The sequence below is a fragment of the Hemibagrus wyckioides genome, linkage group LG03 (assembly GCF_019097595.1).
Source record: "Hemibagrus wyckioides isolate EC202008001 linkage group LG03, SWU_Hwy_1.0, whole genome shotgun sequence".
Lineage (NCBI taxonomy): Eukaryota > Metazoa > Chordata > Actinopteri > Siluriformes > Bagridae > Hemibagrus > Hemibagrus wyckioides.
In genome coordinates this window covers 16,181,036-16,204,561 of record NC_080712.1, presented here as the reverse complement: position 1 = coordinate 16,204,561, position 23,526 = coordinate 16,181,036, and the positions used below count along the sequence as shown (strand labels likewise).

At 38.7% G+C, this 23,526-nt stretch overlaps 2 protein-coding genes across 4 annotated transcripts; one reads left to right on the top strand and one right to left on the bottom strand.

Moving 5' to 3' along the window:
* Positions 1–300: 300 nt before the first annotated feature.
* Positions 301–2,287, bottom strand: soul2 (heme-binding protein soul2). The gene is made up of 5 exons (XM_058386665.1): positions 2,166–2,287; positions 1,717–1,906; positions 1,488–1,614; positions 1,248–1,407; positions 301–714 (listed from the first exon to the last, which is right to left on the bottom strand). The coding sequence occupies exons 2-5, from the start codon at positions 1,846–1,848 to the stop codon at positions 540–542; spliced, it is 594 nt and encodes a 197-aa protein (XP_058242648.1). The 5' UTR covers positions 1,849–1,906; positions 2,166–2,287; the 3' UTR covers positions 301–539.
* Positions 2,288–3,218: 931 nt separating this feature from the next.
* On the top strand, positions 3,219–23,121 carry ccdc85a (coiled-coil domain containing 85A). Of its 3 annotated transcripts, none has more exons than XR_009204366.1 (4): positions 3,219–3,892; positions 5,056–6,470; positions 21,560–21,617; positions 21,759–23,121. XR_009204366.1 is itself a non-coding variant. In XM_058386664.1 (4 exons), exons 1-4 carry the CDS (start codon positions 3,653–3,655, stop codon positions 21,772–21,774), a joined length of 1,284 nt encoding a protein of 427 aa, XP_058242647.1. In that variant the 5' UTR covers positions 3,219–3,652; the 3' UTR covers positions 21,775–23,116. The 3 variants fall into 3 exon arrangements, 2 of the variants coding, with proteins under 2 accessions (XP_058242647.1, XP_058242646.1); XM_058386664.1 differs by having other exon boundaries at positions 5,056–6,025; positions 21,759–23,116; XM_058386663.1 differs by having other exon boundaries at positions 5,056–6,034; positions 21,759–23,115.
* Positions 23,122–23,526: the final 405 nt, after the last annotated feature.

Here is a 23,526-nt window from a genome sequence, read left to right as displayed (position 1 = left end):
CTGACTGAGGAATTAGCATCTCATGAGAAATCGAGTTTCAGTCAGTAGAGGATATAAGGAGAATTCTGGAGCGTAAACTGAATAAATAACATTTTGATTTTTTGACTGATGTGAAGTGAAATGGTTAATTGTGTATACCGCTCACTAATACAACATTTATATAAATAATGAATAAAATAAAATTAGTAGTGAAGCAACACTTTGCTCATTATGTATGTTACTGTTTCCTATTTTTTTGAAAAAAGAAAAAAAGAAAAAAGAACGCAAACACATTTGTTTAAATTTTAATTTTAAGGAAACAATTATAAGGCAGCAAAAAAAAAACCCAAAAAAACCTACTTCATTAACTATTTAATTTACTTATACACTCTTTGCCTAAATGCTTTTAATTCAATTAATTAATGGCTAATGTTTTAATTAAATTAAAGATTACAGATAGGAAAAATACACATATTTAGTAAGAGAGTGTTCAGTTATAACAATGACAGGATTCATATATCTGCCATTCGTAGCTGTTACTCAGTGATCTGTAGCTAGCACTAGGCAGCATAGACCCATACTTCATTGTGTCTGTTCACTAGCTTCCACAGAGCATCATATCCAGCTGCCTCAAACCTTGTGTCATCAAAAGGTTTCCCTGCAACCTGCAGGTCCTTCTTCAACTTCTGCACATTCTCAATGGCATCGTCCTCAGTTGCAATTCCCCCAAATACCCTGTGGATTGTAAGGCAACAGTGCGGCAGCAAAAGACTGAGTGACTGAAACGATTATTTGTATACGGTTAGAGAAAACAGACTTTTATTATGATAATGGGTTCAATAAAATGTCTAGCCTGAAAAGTGGTCTGCAGGATGTTAGTATGAAATTGTGGTATATAACAAATGACAAATGTGCAAATGCAGAGGTCTGATACATAAAAGAACCTTTAGAAAGATTTGTGTTTTAGTGTATGAAGCCTTCAAATGTTATATTTTTATTTTAGGAGAAATAAAGATTACTTTGCCTTGGAATAATGTTCCAGTATAGCTATATGTCCTCAGTTTTAGGTTACTTCATGAAACACAATAAAGAAAACTATAGCTTTCTCTGTGGAATTCACACATGGACTAAACCTTATCTGTAATCTGTAACCTCCACCCAAACATGCTAATCCTATTGCTGCTGGAATCACTGCTGTAAACAGGTTGTTTCGAAACACACCAGAAACAAGTATACATTTAAGTTTAAGTATATATAATTAGTCTTACCTAACATACACCCTTGAAGCAGGCAGGTCTTTTTTCTTGATGGTCTCATCATTAGGTTCAGGGAGGACAATGCCAGCGCTGATGAAGAAGGAGATTGACACCCCATTCTCAGAAGCATCATTTACTGACACCACTACTGGCCGGCTTGTGATTTTTTTTCCTAGAAAACAAAACAACAACATTGCAAGCTGTACTTTGTCACAAACTTCTCTTATGTTTATCTTTCACAATTTTGCGTACCATCCTTATTTTTCCCTTGCATAAAGTAATATAGTTTCCAGAAGCCTTTTTGGACGTCACTGGCTCTGGTGCTTGCAATGTCTGTAGTGATCCACTGGCTGGGCTCATAAAGACGCTCCTCAAAACTCTAATCACAAGAGTAAATAGATGCTTATAGATTTTATAGTACTAACTATTGTTTACAAACAGTGAAACAGTGGAAAACATCATCATCAGTGGTAGATCCTACCTCATATGTATTCACAACAGTGTAAACTGGACAGTCATAACCAAGACAAAACGAAGGTGCTTCCGAACATCCTCCGAGAGAGACAGAAGCCATAAGCAAAAGGCAAAACCGTAAATTCATCATGATCTCCATTCTCCAAAATAGCCAGACGATCAGCCTTGAATGCTATGTCTTGAATGAATGCTTCCGTCTAAGAAAACAGAGAGGCTATGAAAGCTGCATTACACACACTTCCTCAAACTTCATGCAGTTTATTAACCACTTGGCTGTTTTGGTGCCTGCTTCAACGCACATTATAACAGCTTTATTAAGACAGACTACAGATTCATTATTATTATTATTATTATTATTATTATTATTATTATTATTATTATTATTATGCGTTAAACAATTCACAACGATTACTTAAAACATACATAAAAAATAAGTTAATATGTAGACGTACTCACCTTTGGTCTAAAACGCGACTACTAACAAACCCACCTGCTCTCTAAGAGCGAAGAAATAATGACGAGTGAAAAGAAGGAGGAGACAAACTGCGTCCCAAACCACATCACTTACTCAAGCACTGAATCCTATAAAGGCACTTCTGTAAATAACATCCAGGAACTCCCTACTATTTACTTTTGCACTGAAAAAAATCACACTCGAACCTTTAGTAAAGTATATCTGGCCTTACTGATGGATCACAGTGAAGTAAGAATGTTTTTTTGGAAAATGATTATTTTATTTGTATTTTAATTATATTAAAAGTACTACAGGAAGAGAGAGAAAGACTGATAGGTGGAGAGAGAGAGAGAGAGAGAGAGAGAGAGAGAGAGAGGTGGATAAGCACTGACATGGACATGGAAATGTGGATAAACACCGACATGGACAGGGCAGTGGGGTTTTTTGAGAGTTTATTTTTTAAATAAATATAAAAGAGCCCTTTATTGATTTAGATCATGTCGATCCTGACAATAATAATTCAGGATTGGAAGCTATTCAGGTTTAAATCACTCTTAATCCTACATTTTGTTTAACAGTACATAATGTTTAACGGCATCTTAATGCGTAAAGTGTTTTGAAAAGTTTTTACATTAATATTTATGAACAGATAGTAGGTCAATTCTATACTGATTTCTGCGATACTGAGAGAGGGAGATAGATTCATGTAAGGTGCTAAATAAATGTGCTTCTTTTTTATATTTTTATTTACATGGAATGCTAATCAAACATTAGATTTCATGAACATAGAGTTTTGTGTTTTTGTCTAAAATGTCTCATTTATTTTATGTGCTTCCGTCTTGTTTGCTTGTTTAATTTATATGGCAATTTTTAAGTTTACACTGTTATATTTATATGATCACCCTTTGGATATTTGCGTTATTGAAAAAAAAAAACTTTTTTTGCGCAATGCAAACAGCAGATGGAGCTCGACAACAAAAAGTCCAAAAAGTCCTGACCATCTCTATTAGGGTGAAGTGGGCGTGTAAGACTTCTACGTGTGTGTGTGTGTGTGTGTGTGTGAGAGAGAGAGAGAGAGAGAGAGAGAGCCTGGGCTTTTGCACCGGTTTGCTGGCCTGCGCTACGGATGTGTGATGCTGTAGTGGTCAGTATCGGTCCTCCATGGCGGATTTAACTCTCATGCTCAGCCTTGAGATGGAGACATGACCGGAGAAACAAGAGGAAAGGACCGCGATCTCTTCCTTAGAGACGGGCTTTAGCCAGGTTGAGGAGGAGCAGAAGGAGGACGAGCTCTTCCCGGCACTCTCAGGTTGCAGCTGCAGGTTTAAACGGACCGCATGCTCAGCGCTGGCAGTCTCACTATGAGAGTCTCCTGATTCGGATCCAAGCAAATTTCTGCAGAGCGTCTGCACTGGGCGGCTTGCGTCTTGAATCCACAGTTCGGCGGTAGCGGGGCGCTTTCGGTGCGCCACTGAGTTTGGTGAAGGTGATGGAGAAGCCGGCCCAAGCCCAGCTGCAGTCAGGTGCAGCCAAAAGCTCGGAAAGCTGTACCGAGGATTTATCCAAAGTCACGGACCAGGATCTCCTGAAGTGGAGTAAAGATGAGCTGGTGCGGCGGCTGCGCAAAGCCGAGGCCGAAAAGATGAGCGCCATAGTGGAACACGGAAACCTGATCCGAGAGGTGAACCGCAGGCTCCAGCAGCACCTGAATGAGATCCGAGGACTGAAGGTAAAACGCTGTGACTGGGATGTATACAGTATTATGCTTCACAGTTCTGCCGTGTCGCAAAGTACCACGTATAATTAACAAAAAAAAAAACTTTTTCATATTTGCTGAAAAGCAGTATGGGGATGGCATAGATGCACAGAAAAAAACACTGTTAACGCCTCCAGTGTTCTGATGAACTATTACAATGTGAAATGAATACATGCTAAATGAAATTAACATATATGGCTTTGGATTTATATAAAAATGGTTTCTTATAAACATTCCATTTGATTATTTAATCCTACTTCGTTCATGGGTGTATTTACTTATATGTTGGATAAGATGCTATCCTTATTCATTTTCTGTGAAGAAGTTTTGGGACCACAAAAGATGCAGTGCTGAGCAGAGATGAGTCAATGCCTGGATCTCAGATTACTTAGCATTCCAGAGATGCAGGACATAGATGTTTCAAAGGCAGCGGCTCAGTGGTTATGCCAGGGACCACAGCGATCTTGGATGTTGGCCTAACCTAGAGGTCAAATGTACTTTCACTGCCATTATGTGCTGGGGCAATGCATTTCAGAGCTGGTTTGTGGATGTTGCAGTATAGTCTCTATATCTCCCCACCCACCCTACATCGTTTACCTCTGTGGCAAGAAAAAAGGAGTGGAGAAGTGTTCCTATTGTAGAGAAATAAAAATTAAACAGTATTTGGGATCAGATTATACCAGCTGGAAAGGTTCTGGCATAACTTTTATTCAAAGTGACTTGCATTTTAAGGATGTAACAGTGACCTAACATTGACTCTGAATTCTGGGATTTCTGGTCATAAATGTACCCTTAGCCATTGAGCTACTACTGCCACAAGCACTGCAGGAATTCATGCAATTCATCTTCTTGTCCTTGTAGTATTAATGCTGACTTTGGTTTTAAACTCACTGTCAGTCATGCGGTTACTTTTGTACTTATTACAATGCTTATGTTACTCTGTGCTGTTTATGGACACAGGAAGAAAGGCCTGGAGAACAGCAGAATATTAATTTCTCTGTTCAGTATTCAGTGCATGCATCACTCCTCCTGTTTGTTGCAGTGTAGTTATGACGCTCAGAATGGCTTTGGCATCACACAGGGATTGCCCTTTACTTTATGTAGATGATTAGTCATTCTATTTCTTCTCATTGCAGGAGGTGAATCAGAAACTGCAAGAGGATAACCAGGAGTTGCGTGACCTTTGCTGCTTCTTGGACGATGACCGGCAGAAGGGGAAAAAAGTGTCAAGGGAGTGGCAACGCCTTGGCCGCTACAGTGCAAGCATTATGCGTAAAGAGGTGACCCTATACCTGCAAAAGCTGAAGGAGCTGGAGCAGAGGCAGGAGGAGGTGCTGAAAGAAAACCTAGAGCTGAGGGAGCTGTGTCTCATGCTGGATGAAGAAAAGGGCTCTGGAAGCACAGGAGTCTCACTGAGCACTGGAGGTCCAGCAGGCTGCAGGAACTCTATCGACAGCCAGAGTAGTCTGTCACATGCCAGCGTGCCCGGGCCAGGGCTGCTGAGGGACGTTGGGGATGGGAGCAGCACTTCTAGTGCAGGCAGCACCGACAGCCCTGATCACCTGACACACAAGCAGCAGCTGCTGGCTGGCCCAGCCGGAGGCAGTCTTGAGCATGTCCACAAGCCCCGGGCAATGGAGGAGATGCCAGTTCCAGAGCACCTCAGCCGCAGAAGGAGCACAAGTCCGGAGTATGCTGCCCATACCTTTCCTCAAGTGTGCCGTCCTCGCTGTGGCTCATTCTCTAGTCCTGACCACAAGGGCATGCGAGGTCTCAGCCCTGAAAAGCTTGGGAAAAGAGGCAGTCCAGAGCAGTTTTCAAAGCACTTGCCAGTGTCTTCTCAACCTCCTGGTAGCCCTGATCTCTTTCAGAAGCACAGGACAAGCATCGGGAGTCTATGTGGTAGTCCAGAGCCTAAACAGATACTGTCAGGCACTCCTGAACATCTGCAGAAGGGTCGTGTGATTGCAGGAAGCCCTGAGATGCTAAGGCACCAGTACAGTGGCAGTCCAGATCATGGCAAATTAGGAAGCCCTGGGAGAGATGTGGCACAAAGGAGGTCAGGAGCAGAGGAGCTGTCCCCTCATCACCGGAGCATCTACAGTGGTATGAATGGTGGGTCTGACTGGAGCCTGCTGTAGCATCCACACATGGAGGCCCGTTTCAGTACACTACATGCTCACCATGGAGGGAATCAGTTTCAAAATATAATGCCCTATAGCCAGGCGTTAAGTCATCTTATACATTATGCAATGGTCTGCATTTAGTTTTTGCATTTAGTTTTGCTCACTCAGCTCACACGGGGGCCTTGTGGAGGTAGAGCAGGGCTGGTAAAGGTCGGTGGTGTCCAGTCATGGTTCTCAAGGGCCATGATTTGAACAGGCTTTAGCTGCTACCTGTGCTAATATTTCTTGGAAGCCTTTTATGCACTGGAGCTCAACTGAGGGAACAATTATACACCATAAAGTACAGAGGCACAACAAAAACCTGAGGACAATACAACCCAGCAGGACCAGGAGTGGACACCACTGTTTTTGCCATATGTTTCCAGGTGAGTGGCGTGGCAAATTGAAGACTGTAGCAGAAATAGTGCTTCAGCCATTGCAGTGATAAGAAACAGGGTCATCCCTCCACTCTTTTCATACAATACCATTCTCTTACAGGCATATCTCAAGAGACTCACGCTCCCATTATGGGAATGTCTACAGTTAATAACGAATATTTTCAAACTGAATGCAAGGCACACATATCTCACATTAAATTTTAATATTCAAGCTATTCAAGCTCACTAAAGAAGAATTACACAACAAGATCCACTCACTTTCATTCATCATTATTATTAAGGCCAACCATTGCTGCAGGCATAGGTCGCACAGTGGTAATCATGTTTGCCTCAGACCCCTGGGGTTAGGGGTTCAATTTCTCTGTGCTTCTGGGATTTTCTCTGGGTACACTCCCCCAGTCCAAAAGCATGTCTTGTATGCTGATTGGCATCTCTAAATTTGTGTACTATTGTTCTCTGTGATGGGTTGGCACTTGGTCCAGGGTGTCCCTCACTTGTGCCCTGAATACCCTGGGAGAGGCTGCAGAAAATGGATGGTTGTATAGATTGCGGCAGGCTATTTTAGGTGTACTTTGCTATGTTAATCTATGTTTTTGATTAGCTGTTTGTTTCAGAAAAATAAAGCGGTAAGTGAATAGAAAACAAATGTTTTCTCATGCTCTCATACATAGGGTTGAAGAATGCAAAACATGATACCAGTGGAATGCAAAAAGTGCAATAAATCATTTGAAACATCATCGGAACAGTTAGTAGTTCTACATGACTGAAATGTAATTCATACCACTTTATACCATATGCATGGTAATGTGACTACACATTGCTGACAAAATCACATTAAGGTATAAAGCAGCATCCTGTCTGGTGCCATTGAATGATCTAGAGCTTCTGCCTTTATCTTGATTTGCCATTGTCTCATAGTAAATGGGATAATGAATGTGTGCAAAGAAAAAATATCAGCTGCTTCTGTTGGTGTGTGGCAGGCATTCTCTCCAGCAGGAGGCTGCTAATGATTTTCTGAGCAGGGAAAGTGCTGATTTGTGGAGCTAGCCAAGGCCATGGGACACTTCCTGAAGCAGTGCTGTTTACCTTACGTTGCATTTCAGAGACAAATAACAGCAGTTAATTAACACCTGATTGCATTTAGTTGGAAGGCATTCCCAGATGCTCTGCAGTGACAGATATATCTAATGTCTAATGAGAGGGCTGTCACTATGATGATGGAAGTTTGGTTTTGACTGGATCTGAACACAGATGTTAAAATTTGAACATTCACTAATATGGCAACTGGTTTCTAAAACCTTGTCCAGACTAGTAGCGGTACATTTGAAAACAATGTTTTTCTGCCATAACTGAAACTCAGGGATGAGTTTAATCTGAGCATGTGCAGATGTATGCTACCTTAGCCAAGACGTTTATGTATACCATTTGCTTTCATGTGTGGCTAGCAAAAAAAGGGCTAAATGAAAAATAACTGTGGTCACTAGGGGTGCTATGCATACAAAGGTCAGTTATACAGTAGTGAATACACAGTGCTATGATTTATGTTGTATCTGTAAAACCTAACACAGAACATCTGAATATATCTCCATTTTTTTTCTGTCTACAATGACTCTGTTTCAGGCCAAAGTGAAGAAAAATGTTAACATTTAATTGTATTTGTATTGCTGTTAGTTTTCTTTCTATCAATTGGATATTCTTTCTTCCTTATCCAATTTTGAATACATTTGCAGATCCTATTAAACTATTCCTCAAATACACTGAGTGACTTTCGTAGGTCCCAGCCACCTTCCCAAGCCAAAACTCTCTTACTTCTTATCTCGAGCTTTCCCAGAAGTTCATTTCCAGAGGATGCTCCCCAGTGAAGCCAGTCAGTCACGCATAAACAGTTTCTGAACTGGCTCCACTAAAGTTTACATAGTAATCTACAAGAGCAATTTTGTGCCTATTTATGGTCTAATGGAGTTTCAAACGAGAGTGAGCAGTAAATTACCATGTGTCCGTGGCTAGTCAAGATGGATCATTAAACTAAAAGCGATAGAAGATATTTCTTTTTTTTTTATGGACTTTGTTTTGAATCACTAACATTTTGCTGAAATTAGAACGATTTAGCAATTTTGCTCCAGCAAGAATGCGATTATATTAAAAAGCAGTGCTATGATTCACCCCAGGAAGAGCGCTGTAGGTAGCAACAACTACATGATAACAAGAGCATTTATTAATTAAATAACACTTTTATACAACAATTCCATATACTAGAACTTAATTTAGATTAAATGTTATTAAATGTGGAACTAGATCCTGAAAAAGGCACACTCACTTTATAGCACATTGGCCAGCTCACTAGCTAGCTTTCATTGATTTGTATATTCCTGTTAAAGGTGCTTTTGGGTAAATTGGTGTCCATTTTTCCTTTTCTTCTTTGACTGATATATATTTTATATTTTAAACCAAAAGGTATATTTGTGAAGAGTATCATTTGTCATGTCTGCTGCTGATTTTGCTAGTAGTACTGTAGTAGAATTACTCCAGTACTGTAGCAGAGTGATACCCAGTACTCCAGTACTGTAGCAGAGTGATACCCAGAGTGTGGTTATAGGAATTATTCAACTCTGTTGATATCAGACCATCACATATTACAGTATGTCCAATTTCTCTTCATTTTACCTTTAGTTCATACAATATGCATTATGCAGCAGAAGAATGACACCAAGACAAAACAGGCAATCATGATTTATTTATTCAGAATTTATCATGATCCCAGTTTGTAGGCCTTAATGTAGACTCAGTGCTGTTCCAGCTTTCTGGGAATGTCTGGCCCAGTGTTTATGATTGAGTTAGAACTGTAGTTGCACTAAAATATACACCACTGATAAGTGATTTTGAAATCATCTTTCATATTCCAAATCAATCATAGGTATTTTGTGCACATTATTTACACATCACTTTAGCGTTTACTCATTGTAATCTCTTGATCAGTGTCAGTGCTGGGTCTGCCTAGATCATCTCTCCACTCCATCTCCTTTACACTGTTCTCTGAGCCCCAGGGAGAGCCAGAGACTGAGCCGCATCTCTCTCTCGCACATAGAGGACAATACTGTGACCTTGACTACACTCCAGCTAAATATAACAGTACAAACCGGAACTAGATTCAAATGGGCTTCGGTAGATGTTCCTTGGGGTCTTTTTCTGTCAGTCAAAAGGCTTGACAATGCTTGATGTAAATAATAAATAATGCTGTAGAAATGTAGCATTTGCATTGCTAATGTGACACATAGCAAGCCCCGTTTGCAGTTGCTGACATGACCGTACATTTCACTAGGAAATATAAAGTAGGATTTGTCTCTGAATGTTAACGTTTAACCAGAATTTAATTAAATTTCTTCCTTTCACTTCTGATTAAATCAGACTGGTCTTTGTTGTTGTCTGTCCCTTTAATTCAGATCATGCCATCCTTTCTGGTTGTATTGTATAGCAGTTATGGATCAGTTACCAGAAGAATTGTTCTCTTGCGCTCAATTAAATTTCGCGAGCTTTTATGACCTAGGCCACTGGCTGATTTTGAAAGTATTTTCATATTTACAGTTTAAGATGTTTCCTCTTGTTCATCATTTAATTGAAATTCAAAAAGATTTCTGGGGTTGTTCGCTGTTGCCTGCTTCCAGGTCTGCAGCATGTATGCTGGATGTAGTACATTAATAAAATGTCTGCATGCAATGTGGAGAATGAGCCTTATAAAAGAAACTCATAAAGAATGGATGCATGCTTCAGTGGTCATTGATTATTCATTAGCTCAAGAGTATGCATTTGATTCAAGGCCTTACTTGCTTCATCATAAGAAACAGTTATTGTGATACTATGGGTTTAATTTTTATGACACTACACTTAACTGTACCATCATGCCTTCAAGATGCCATGAGTCCCAGTCTTCTTATCTTTCATATACATGTATGTGCTTAGGACAGGTTTACACAGTTTTACAAATATGACAGATAATGTCCAGGCAATAATGTATAGTATATTTTCATGTAAAGACAGAAAGCACCTTTCCCTTATGAAATAAAGATAGTTGAAGTAGAGATTCTAAATTATTTACATAAATGTATCTTCTCTACAATTATCAGGTAATTGTGTAGTGTACTGAAGTCAGTGTCTGCAACTGACTTGGGCTGTTTTATTATGCTTATGTATGTTATTTTGTTTAACTGAGTATATCGGTCAACTCGAGTCTTTTCCTTGTTGCCTAATGGTCTAATTAAATAATCCACATCATCTGTTTTGATTACCACTTATAGAGCATGTCTTGCACTTTCCCTGGAAGATATCCCAGTGTGTCAGGGCGTCCTGTGTTTTACATACAGCCGGAATGTTGCCATGCCGAAACCATGGAGCTTTTATGGGAGTACTTATTGAGAGGATCACAGGCAGGGCTGATGTTTGAGCAAGGGAGAGAGAGGAGTTGTTGGTCAGATCTATACCCAGAACCCCTGAGTACCTGCTGGGTGTGGGCGTGGATTGTGGAGCAATCAGTGCAGTGGAGCAAGAAGGACCTTGGTCAAATCAGCTGCTGGTCTCTTACTTAATCTGTTCTTACATCCTCCTACGCTAGGAGCTTCATTAAATCATGTACCATGTTAGCATAAAAGTACGAAAATGTGGCTGATGTCCGCTTGCGTTCCTTATTATTTGAACACACATTCTTTAATATTTTCACCTATTAAGGCCATTTATTCTACATGAACAGGCACTATACATACATATATGTACACTTTTATTGTCTCACCCACATAAAAAAAAATCATCCTATACACAGGGCAGATTATTAGGTAGCTTTCATTACCTGTGTGTGGGAGATGGTATTGCATCCATGTGAAAAAAAGGCTAGACTTCCAGCAAACTCTGCTCTTTTACTGCTGCAAAAGCTTATTCACCCACTCAAAATCACTAGCAGTGAGACATTTCAGACATTGCCCTCACTTACCTCAGAAAACCAGCAGGACAGAACGTAGAAAGTCAAGTAATTACTTAAGCGAAAGAAACTCATATACGGAAAGTATATGCATGGGTGGACAGATAAATGAGTGAAACAGCTTGTGCTAAGAAACCCATTGTGTCTGACAAGGATACCAAGATCATGAGGCTTGTCCAGTGGAGTAATGCAGTCTGCATGAGAAGCATAAATATGGCATTCTGTATATTCCGGTGGGCCATACCCATGTCAATTTAAAGCAGCAATACATATGCTGGATAGTACACTGATGAGTAATCAGTCATCCGTTAGTGTTTTCTGCTGTACCATGGACACTGTGTGCATTACTATTCTATATGTGTGCAGTTGTAGTTGTACCCAATGGGATTATTTTTCCTGTCTTGTAGGGATGTTGTTGAGATTGATGACTTTAATCTCTGGTTGTGATATTCTCCATAACTCTTAGGTGGGATTGTGGGCCAGACCTCTGATTGTGGCTGTGTTATTAGATGTGTGTGTGTGTGTTAAAAAGTCACATATTGTAAACCTGACTAATCTGCAATGCCTAATGGCATAAAGTCTATGGCCTCAGTCTAAGGTTTGTAAACACCTGACCAATAACATGCATATTTATTCCCCTTTTGCTGCTGTAATAACCTCCACTTTTCTGGGAAGGTTTTCCACTAGATTTTGGAACATGGCTGTGGGGATTTGTTCTCATTTAGCCACAAGAGTATTAGTGAGGCTGATGTTGAGTGTGGAGTGTGGAGTGGAGTGTGGAGGTGTAGGGAGCAGTCAGTTTTCCAGTTCATCCCAAAGGTGTTCAGGGGTTTGAAGTCATGGTTCTGCGCAGGACACAGAGTTCTTCCATTCTAACCTTGGCAGAACACACTTTGAGCACAGGGGCATTATCATATTGGAACATATTTATTTCCACTGAAGAGAAATTGTAATGCTATAGCATGCAAAGACATTCAAGACAATTGTGTGCTTCCAACTTTATGGCAACCATTTGGGAAAGAACCACTTATGGGTGTGATGGTCAGGTGTCATCGTACAGTAATAAGACATAAAAATGTTGTTCCTTGTAAATCTTATTAGCTTACATGTACATTAGTTAGCTTGTTTGTAAATTTTACTAGCCACTACAGCTAAATAGCTATGGCTAAAGAGTACAGACAGTTTCCTTAATAGCTTACTTGAAAATGCCCAGTGTAATTGCGTTTTATACCTTCATATACAAGTGTGGATAGCTCATCAGATTGTGAGCAGAAAAGAGTGCAAGTCAGACACACTATGTACGGAGGCTAAGGCTAACATTAGCTAAGCTAAACTAGCACAATTTAGCTGGAAATGGTAATGCAAGGCTTTTAGGCATGCACACCTATTGTTTTTTTGTGTAATTGTGGATTATTGTGTTTAGGTGAATATATTGTTGCTTTCCTTTGATAAATGGATCCCAGACAGATTTAGAGTAATTGGACTGGTGCTGTTTGCCTCAAAAAGTGCTGTATTTTTGCTCTTGATTTGCCCTTGGTATCAAGGCACACATTTTGAGTCATAGGCAGAAAATACAGAAGGCTATTGATGTCTTAGCTCTGTGTGCTGCTTTTGCCTCAGTATGCATGTGGAGAGTGATACATGTACATGCTGAAGAAGGAACTGAACATCACATAGCCTCTAGGTATGTACCACAGTCACATACAGCTATAACTTATGACTGTCCCATATGCTTTATGTGCATAAGGAAAGAAATGAAAGCCTAATGATTGCTATTTGTCACTTGAGCTTCACTCTAAAGCCATTAAAAAGTAACCTGTGCATCTGTAATACTGTAAAAGACTTCACTGCTATCTCACATTAGCTAAGGTGACTTCAGAGAATGGAAAACAATGTGCAGAAAAATAGAGACCAGGATACCAAGGACATAAGATTTAAGATAAGCAAAATTACCTGTTTAAGATTAATGCTAATGTTAATTAAAGTAAGGCTATGAGAATGACAAATATGCTGCTGTATTTTGGACATATTTTAATAAGCAATGTGCAGATTTCTTTTGGTGCATAAAATTGTGATGCACACACTGAATATCTGCAATATACAGTATGTGCAAGCTGAAGGTTTTTCAATTGCTCTGTTTCAGCTCAAACTCACCCACACACAACTCTCTACTCTCAACAAAACTGCAGTATTGGACTCACACTTCTGTGTGTATGTTTATATATATATATATATATATATATATATATATATATATATATATATATATATATATATATATATATATCACTGTGAGACCTTTAATTGTTTCTGAATCTTGTATATAATTAGATCCCTAAATAGAATACAAATAGGCCACATCCATGGATGCACAGAAAACAACAACCATTCTTATTAAACTCAGGTGTGGTGTATAGGAACCTTTGCAAAATCAGCCCAGAGGCCCAGAGGACCTGAGGCACAGTGCATAGCTCAGCTGGAAGGACGAGTCAGCACCTCCATCCTCCACATTCTTTGCTGAGGAAGGAGGCATTTGGCTGAAGGAAATTGAGGAGCAGAGCCAGGTTATTGCCAAGGCAATTAAAATAAATGAAATTTGTATGCAGATGAAAGCTGCGTTGGACAGAGGGAACAAGCACAAGAGAGAGCAGTTGTCACTGTGGCAGGACGAAGTACACAGGAGACTATCTGCATTTCTTTATGAATTCCCATCAGCATAAACAGTTTATCCTATATCATCGTCTGTGTGCATGACTTTGACTACGCAGACTGAATTTCAAATACAGCAGTCTCCCAAATGATCCGCTTTCACTTTATGTTCATAAATGATTCAAAGCATCAGAAATATGCAGCAATTACAGTGTAGTTAAGGTGGTTATAGGAACACAAACATCTCTCTAAGAAGCAATCAGATCGATTGACTGTGAAAGTCTATATTATATCCTTCACTGTCCCAGTGCTTAGAGTTTCTTCTCCAGTCTGTGTGGCTTTATCTGCAATGCGTCTTGGTTTTTATAGGCTTGTTAGAGCTGTGTGTACGTAGTAAAGGTAGGAAGATATTAATAAGTTATAAGTAGTGGTGCCAACACAACACAGTAAATTCCTAGTAGGCAGATGGAAGAGCTCCATCTTAACAGTATTACTGACAACACAGTAACAGTGTGTAAATTACGGTATAAATACAGTAACAGTATTAGATAAACTGATGATTTTTGCAGTCTACAGAAAGTCTACATGGATTTTCAATGAAATAATCACAAGTATTATATGTTACAAATAGTTTACATTTACCAAATATACTTTACTTGTGCTGAGCTAATTGTACTAGATACTGGAAGCTACTACTAGCTATTTTTCCTTACCTGCTTTTTTTTTTGAGATTTGCACATCTGTGAATTAGTTTGTTTTAAATATTTCAACATTCTAAATCATTCTGAAGGGTTTTCCCAATTTTAACTAACTAACTAACTAACTATATAAATAAATAAATAAATAAATAAATAAATACCAGATATTCAGTAGCAAGCAAAAAGTTCACCTACATAAATTGGACATGAAGAGAAAGGTGGAATTAATTTTTTTCCGGTTTGGTCTGACCACTACTTTAGCTGAAAAAGCAGAAACGCATGGTATTAGTGTCTCCTGTAAGCATATGTTGTATAACATAAATGTATATGTCCTTTATTTTTGATGATCTTTCACTGTACATTGTATGCGCCTCTTCTCTACCGCCTCATTACTACTACCTACTACCACACACACACACACTTCACACTTACACTTCACATTTATCTGCAGAGTGTAGTACCATTCCATATTGATGAACACATTTGTAACCCAGCTTTTCTCAGCAGGTTAGATCAGCTGAGAGTCCTCAAGAGTCAATTTTCCCCTCACAAAAGCCCTCAGCATCTGTTGTAAAGTGGCATCCACTTCAGTTGGAGTAGCCATGTCATCCGAGCAGTAACAGCAAATGACTTTTATTGTACGTCCCATTGCTTATGTGGTTCAAGGCTGCCCGTGTGTTTGCTTTAGGAATGTTTGCTTTGCACATGAAGTCTCATCTTGTCATGCTTTGAAATGTGGTCGACTGCCTGGTTGAAAAACACAGGCTTTGATCAGATGTTCCATTGATGGAGTAGAAAAAGACTGCAGGTGCTAGTTCTGGAAGCTGGGTCAGTCAGGCTGCAAGTCTTCCCTCTAACGGTGAATGTCTGTGTTTCTTGATCCTGTTTTAGGACTAGCTGAGAGTAATAACACTCCTTCCACAGCAAAACATCTCCCATCCCTCTCTGTTATTACAGATCCTGGGCAATTTCAGGTGAAAATATATCACCGAACTACTCCGTTTTGACAGATAAAGCTCTTTTTGAGAAAGCGTCTTAGCAGAGACTCAACCATGAGCTACAAATCATTAAGAGTTTACAGAAAATGCTTGCTGTTTGATCATACTATTTTTGATTTGGCATTTTAAATCCCTTAATTGCACTGACTTATTTTTGCACTGTGAGTTCCCCAGAAATATCTCACACAGAAAGAAAAAAAAACCCATGATGTTGCAATATTAAAGAGAAATAAATAGATACTCTTTCACTTTTATTGCTTGAAGAAAGTTTCTAGATATGTGGAAGGAAACTCATTAAGTGAGGCATTGTGGGATAGCTAGAGGAGGCAGAGAGGACAGTGGTACAGACAGGTTATGGGTTTAAGGTTTTCAGTCTTCTCCTCCATAGACAGGGTGTTAAGCACTCTACAGAGACCGATCGGGCATTTCTTCCAGTGTTGGCCTGTAAAGTAGGCCAACAGATGCTTCTCCTCCCCCATTAGCATTTTCACTTTGAAGCCAAATGTCTCCTGTTATTTTGCTGAAGATATTTAATACATTACTATACACGCACACATTTAACCTGTTGTTGCATCCTTGACTGTTGGAGTGCTTGTTAACAAGAAAAAAATCGAGGAAACATATCATGTTTGGAGCTATACCATAGGGTGTAATGATTTCTCATAAAAGCTTTCAATGTCAGCCAGAGGCGTACAGAAGCACGTGTGGGATAACAGATGTGTCCTTCCTTTGTTTGTTCTTTGCCCCCAAAAAGCCCTGTGATCTCTTCAGAGCAGACCTTTCCGTGTTACATAATGATGTGTGATATGCTTTTGATTATCAGTCTCATGTATGTGTGTTTGCTCTTTGATGTACTTGATATATTGTGTTGTCACTGAGAGAGGATCTACCTTATTTCTTTTCTTTGCTCCCTTTTATTATTATTTACACTTCAAGCTTAATAACTATTCAGAGAATTTATCTAAGTTAAACAGACTTTACACACATGTATTCTACACCTTTTGGCCCTTTTCTCTTCCTTGCCTTTATGCCTGTTTATAAACCCTGGTCATATCTTGTTTGGTTAGTATGGGAACACTTTGTTATTCTGACTTAAAATCCTTCATTCATTTCCTAATCAATTACTAGATAAATGTGGCACTTGTAGTATTTATCTAACATTAGCTGGCATTAGCATATCATTATCATGATATTTTTCTGATTTTAACAGAACCGAAGCCAGTGGGGCAATTTACCAGTTCCAAATTCAGATGTTTAGCCTTGCTGACTAACATTTTGCTGAAATAATAGGCATGTGTTAGCTGATAGCATGGCTTTCTTGAAGAAAGAAATATCTGACTCACAGGAATCCATGGGTAGAAGTAACATTGTTTTGTGTTTCTGCTTAGTTACTTGCCCTCCCACAAGAATAGTCATGCTTTTTCATTCACTTCTCCCTGTGGGAAGGCCCAAGATAGAGTTTCGCACAGCTAGAAGAGCTTATATGTTTGTTTGAGTAATCCAGTGGATGCCCTTGTGAAGGTCAGCAGGGAAGCCCTCTACTGTCTCTGATGAGAACAGGAGACATCTGGAGAACCTGGAGAGAACAGGACAGATTATAGTAGCAGAGACAGTGGAGGAAACGAAAGAGCCTTCTCATTACAGAAAGAGCAAAGAAGAATAAAAAATGGTAATATTTGGAGTGTAACACTGTAATATGCTCAGCTCGCACACACACACTCACACACACACACACACACACACTCACAGTTGATTAAAGACTACAAGTGTTCAGTTTCCATCTGGCAAAACAGGCTTGTTCTATCTCATGCTACGGAATAATCTATTGCTCTTCTGCTCAAAATCTGACAGAACTTGCTGCTACATATGTCAGTGCCCTGGTGTGCATGTGGGTGAGTGTGAAGTTTTCTGAGAAACTTCAGAATAAGTTCAGAATAAGGCACACTCAGTGTGAGATCAGGGGTGTTTCATTAGAGCTAACAACATATGTAACACCTACTGCAGGCAGGCCTAATGTCTGAACACCATTATTTATCTTCACACGCTTAACTCGACCTCTGTTACCTCTCATATTATACTGCTGGATTATCACTTTAAAGGGATGTTCTTCAGCAGGGATGGGCAATACATCTGATACGTTGAAAATACTTATTTTAAAAAATACATCTTTGTCATTTTTAGTTTAGATTTATCTTGTATAGTTTGTATTTTGTAATTTTAATATACAGAAAATTATTTGAATAACTGCATGATTTATTTATTTATTTTTTTACTGAAACTCATTCTCTTTCTGATTCTAAAGGATATCTGATCTCTGAGTATCACTCACATCAGAGATACTCTGCTATTAGAACTTCTCTGAGTCGAGGATTGACACTTTGTGTAACAAAGACTCAGTTTGTGTATGTATGATGAAATTTCAAACCAGTGTAATGTCAGTAGTCAGAGCACGAGTCCAATCCAGCCAGAGGACAATAAAAAAGTGTATAAGGTAGGTATGCATCAAAACTCTACTCTCTTCTGGCACCTAGGTGGTGGCATGAACTTCCCATCAATGTCAGGACAGCTGAGTCCCTGACTGTCTTCAAATGACGGGTGAAGACATACTTCTTCCTGAAATACTTCAACTAGCACATCTATAGTTTAAAAAAGAAAAATGAAAAAAAAAAACAATTCACATTTTAATGAGAAACTTTAGCACAGGTTTTTACTTGTTTGTATGAGAAAATTAACACCCAAGAGAGTTTTAGACTCGGTATCCTTAGTCTGTGACCTAGTGAACTAGTATTGATGTATTCATTGATAGATATCAGAGCACATTTGTACAGCACTCTGGATAAGAACGTCTGCCAAATGCTGTAAATGTAAATGCAAAGTAATAAAATAGGCAGAGGTAGTGCGTAGTGTAAAGGGTCACTAAGACACCAGAGTGTTTGGCAAGAGTTTTGCAATGAATTAGTGACCTTCGCATCTTTTGGTCTATTTTCACTCTGACCTTGGGAGAAGAACTTAGAACTTTAGGTACTATGACCTCTGCTGGAGTGGAGGAGTAATGGTGTAGTATTTCATTAACCCCTGATAGTCCCCGAATATTATTGAGTTATTCACATTAAAACATATTAATCAGTAACTGCTTGCTGTAAATTATTGAAGAACTAATAGGAAAAGCATGAAGTTATGTAAGTATGAGAGTACTTTGTACTTTCCAAAGGAGCCAAAGGTCCTGGGAGTTTAAGGTAGAAAGACATCATCATGATCATGAGGGAAATACTTTATCTTAGTCAAGGGTATTTATTTTTTTTAATTTGTAAAATAAAAATGAGAAAAAATGTGAGAAAAATATAAGGCATTTAGTTAACATTTGCCATAAACTAAGAGCATGGGCTCACAGAAACTGGTTGTTCATAGTTTTTTGCCTTTAACCCATGCATTCTTCAGGGACACGTCATTGCAGAATTGTTTTTGTGTGTAATTAGAAATTGTAGATTAAAAATTGTAGTTTTCTCGGGTCCTGCTGCCCTGAACAATTTCAAGATATCCCTGCTCCCAACACACTTGCCCTATTTTATGAAGGACTTAATAATATTTAGTTGATGAGCTGAATCAGGTGTAGTGGGAGTTAGGAAACCTTGAAGCTGTGGGGCAGAGGAACTTCACGACTGGTGTTGAGAAACCCTGCTATATAAGCCTTAATAAAGACAGATACTGCACATATTGTCTCCCTGCTTGGCTTTACATCAGACACAGACACAGTGAAAGGACCAGTGGGAATATGAAAGGCCATTTCCGCCATAGCTTTGCGGAGGCTTAAAGAAAATATATGACTGCGCAAAGAAAAAAAAGTACTTTTATGCAAACTCATTGCTGTTTGTGGGTGCATGCTTTGACTGCATCAATGCTAAAAGTACAGCACTCTATTTAATTCTAACAGGTCTGGATGAGGAAGAGGATTATGACAATGCTGACAGTGTGTGATGTGTGGGTGTTCAAAAAGAGGTGGTTTCTTCTTGAGATGCTCATGAATCATTGATAAGTCGTATTCAGAATAAAATCTTGGGTTTTTTTTTCTTAGAATTGACTCTTAGTCAGGATACTAAATTGTGATTAGGAAGAACATATTTTGAATGTAATTTGTAGGTTGAACAGCATGTGTGTGTTTGTGTGTGTGTGGAGAACAGAGAGAGAGGGGAGTGTAATAACAGAGACATAATCTTGTCATCAGTGAGCAGAAGTGTCACTTGAAGTAAACAGGAGGTACTTTTCATCATGATACACTCTGGGTCACACCTGAAGATCATGTGTTTGTGTGTGTGTGTGTGTGCACCTGGGCGTGTGTATACAAAGCAGTGTGATGTGTATATAGTGGGATCCAAAAGTCTGAGACCACATTGAAAGTGACTTTTGAAAGTGATATATAGATCATGTTAACCCCTTTGTATAAAAGGTCAGATTTTCCTCATGTCCAATCTGTTCTACTAAAGCAGGTGACAACATTCTGATGCATTTGATCTAAAGTGGATCATAAGCTTTTACAAAAACTTGTGGAGTCCATCCCTTCTTGAGTACCTAATACTAAATTAGTTCAAAGATTCTACTTTCCATTTAGGTTCTTGTCAATAATCTAATTTCTAAAGATAATTGTTGTCATTAATTATTAATGAATGCAGAAAAGAAGTACTTTTGGACCCTCTGTAGCTTTGAAGCTCTGCAGGGATAAAGCTGGTATGGGAAGAAAGAGGGAAAGAAGGAGAGAAAATAGTCAGACAAAGTTAGGAAAAGCTTAATAAGATTAGTAACATGTTTGGTGATATTCCACTGCGTGCATTCAGGGTTAAACTCTACAGTGCACAGACCTCAGCTGCTAAGTAAATCTCAGCAAGTGCAAAAGGATATAAGGGTTATAGTGTAGGCAGTAATAGCTGGTTGCTGGAGTGCTAGAAATTCTACTACTTACCAGTAACTTGTTACTATTATAAGCTGTTATAGATAGTTATAGGCATACAACTATTACACACACACATATATGTATATATATATATATAAACACTTTATTTCCATTTAAAAAAAATGAATTACAAGCATGGTAAACACGCTGTGCTATATTTTTAGGATTTTTTTATGGACCATTGTAATGAGAAGATGATCTGATTAGATTTTGAAATCAACCTAAACACTGTCATGGTGACAGCAAGGTCATATGTCTGAAATACATGTTCTTTAATAGCTTTCTCCCTGTTAAAAGCATATTTTAAGAGTATTTCTAGCATATAATGTAGTAACTAGGAATTTCCCGCTGGGATTAATAAAGTTCTTTGAATCTTGAATCTTGAACTAGAAGGATTAGATTTCTAGGCATCCCTGTCATGTTATACTTGTTACTCTTGTTCTTGGTTCTACAAAAGTAAAAAGAAAAGTCCACTTTAAGCAATTTGTAATGTAGCAATAATATAAAATAGATGGCTAAATATTATGCCTTATTTTTATGCTTATCCTTGCTAGCCCATTTATATCAGCCAGCACTAAGTGTGTCTTACATACATACAGTATACATATGCTTTAACCAGAAAGCCATTTATCTACGTAGTGAATACATACAATTGTATGTAAAATGGAAGATCCCTCTTATGTTAATTTGTTAATCTAGCAATATTCTGTACTCCTGGCTAACTATTTTATGCATTTTACTATTGCCACTGCAACTACTATTGCTATGTACTGTTGCTTTATCAGTATTGTACTGTTGTTGACTTATTTTTTCATACACAGCTCTGCTGTCTGCTGGCTGCTGCACCACCTCCTGTAGAAGTGTCAAGCTTTGGGACAGGTAAGCCTCATAAACTGTCATAAATCTGATAAATGGTGTTCCTGTGCTCATTTCTGCACACACACACACACACACAAACACATACACAGAGTGAGAAGGATTCCTTAATGCTAAACAGTGCACCGATTTTTTCCTCTGCAGCTTTGATGCCTCCTGACCGTTGCCTTGACTGGATCCAGTGCTGGGTTCCTGGCTTACAGGAGTCCAGATCTCTGCTGTGTTTTGCACTGGGAGAGAGAGAGAGAGAGTGCACAATATTGTGCAGCAGCCAGTGTCTTGTGTCTTTTCCACCCCATGCTGGTTTCAGGTGTCCAGTTTCCCCTGTTAGAGCTCTGCACAACAACAACAACAACAGCCAGAAAAAGGGAAAATGGGTTTTATTAGGAGGGAGAAGGCTAGAACCCCCTAAAAAGAATTATGTAATGGGAGATGCTCCGTATGTTGCCAACAAAGTAGACCTACCTCCATGAAATGAAAGCAGATGAAAATGAGGATAAACTCAAATGGGATACAGAAACCTTTCCTGTTTACAGATGCCATACACAACTTCATATGAACAGTAAAGAAGTATTTCTAATTGGCTCCACTATGTAAATTGAATTGGACTTGCTGCGTGTCACAGGAAATTAAAAACAAAAGTATTATCATAGCAATCACTGCCTTGCTTCTGTTAAGAGCTTTGTGGCAGCCATACGTTCATTATTACAACAATACAAGTCGCATTTATAAAAGTGGAGATGGTACGAAACATTGCTCTTATCTGTCATCAACCAGTGACTGCTGATGAACCATGTGGTAGGTGAAGTGCGCAACAAATATGATGATTTTTTTTTTTGGAAGCACAAAGCCAACCTTAAAATACTCCCTCCTCTCTCAGTCAATATAAACAGACCATTCCAGAGGGGTGAATATTTCAGATATAGCAAACATTCTCAAAAATAAAAACAAAAAAACAGAAAGAAAGAAACAAACAACAACAAAAAAAAATACAGTCTCCCACTCTTCCCATACTAAGTACCATCATGCCTTGCTTCTGCCCAGGTGTTTCTGTGAATTTCTGCTCTGATAGACAATAGAACAAATGCACACACATAAACATACATATAAACACACAAAAACATATGCACATTATATTTTATATGGGAATAATGCTTCATGTGGGAGAACTGGACAGCACACAGTTGTATACTTACGTAAGTGATTTTTGGTAGCCCTTTATTTATTAGGCCTAGATCACAAGTCCTGTGTGCCAACCATTGATCCTTCAGTATAAATCAGTATTACATACAGTACAAGCTACTTTGTAACCTCTTTGACCTGTGATCTTTTTTATTTTTGTTGACAAATTATATGAGACAGAAACGATATTAATATATAAAACTTTTATGTTTTTAAAAAGTAAAGAGTAGTTTATCTGCTTAGTTTTTTAAATATGATGATTATTATTTTTGACGTACTGGTATTATATAAATATATATGGTTATTATACTGAGAGATCTGTATGTATATAATAAAAAGTGTCTTCTTTATGTAAATCATTTTTCCTTGGGTGAATCTCATTTGTTATTTATTATTATTATAGTATGCAGAGCAGTAGGTAGCATTGCCATCTCACAGCTCTCGGATCCTGCTTTGAGCTTGTGAGCTCAGGTTACTGTCTGTGTGGCGTTTCACATGTTCTTTCTCTAGGTTTCCTCCCACCTTTGGAGAAACATGCTGGTAGGTGGATTGGCACTGCTACATTATGAATGTGTGTGCATGATGCCTTGCGATGTGTGTGCCAATAGCGTGTGCCCGCTTCATGTACAAATCTAAAGATGGAGACACTATAGATATTACTTGTTCTCCTTGTTATGGTTTAATATGGTAAGCCAAAAGAGTATCCTAATTGAGATTTTACTATTAGTTT

Excerpts from the sequence above, each read along its gene's own strand:
- ccdc85a (XM_058386663.1), top strand. The coding sequence starts at position 3,653 with ATGGAGAAGCCGGCCCAAGCCCAGCTGCAGTCAGGTGCAGCCAAAAGC. Across the intron at positions 3,893-5,055 it reads ATGAGATCCGAGGACTGAAG|GAGGTGAATCAGAAACTGCA; the intron begins GTAAAACGCTGT and ends TTCTCATTGCAG. Across the intron at positions 6,035-21,559 it reads CATCTACAGTGGTATGAATG|CTCTGCTGTCTGCTGGCTGC; the intron begins GTGGGTCTGACT and ends TTTCATACACAG.
- soul2 (XM_058386665.1), bottom strand. The coding sequence starts at position 1,848 with ATGGAGATCATGATGAATTTACGGTTTTGCCTTTTGCTTATGGCTTCT. Across the intron at positions 1,615-1,716 it reads CTGTTGTGAATACATATGAG|AGTTTTGAGGAGCGTCTTTA; the intron begins GTAGGATCTACC and ends TCTTGTGATTAG. Across the intron at positions 715-1,247 it reads GCTTCAAGGGTGTATGTTAG|GGTATTTGGGGGAATTGCAA; the intron begins GTAAGACTAATT and ends TACAATCCACAG.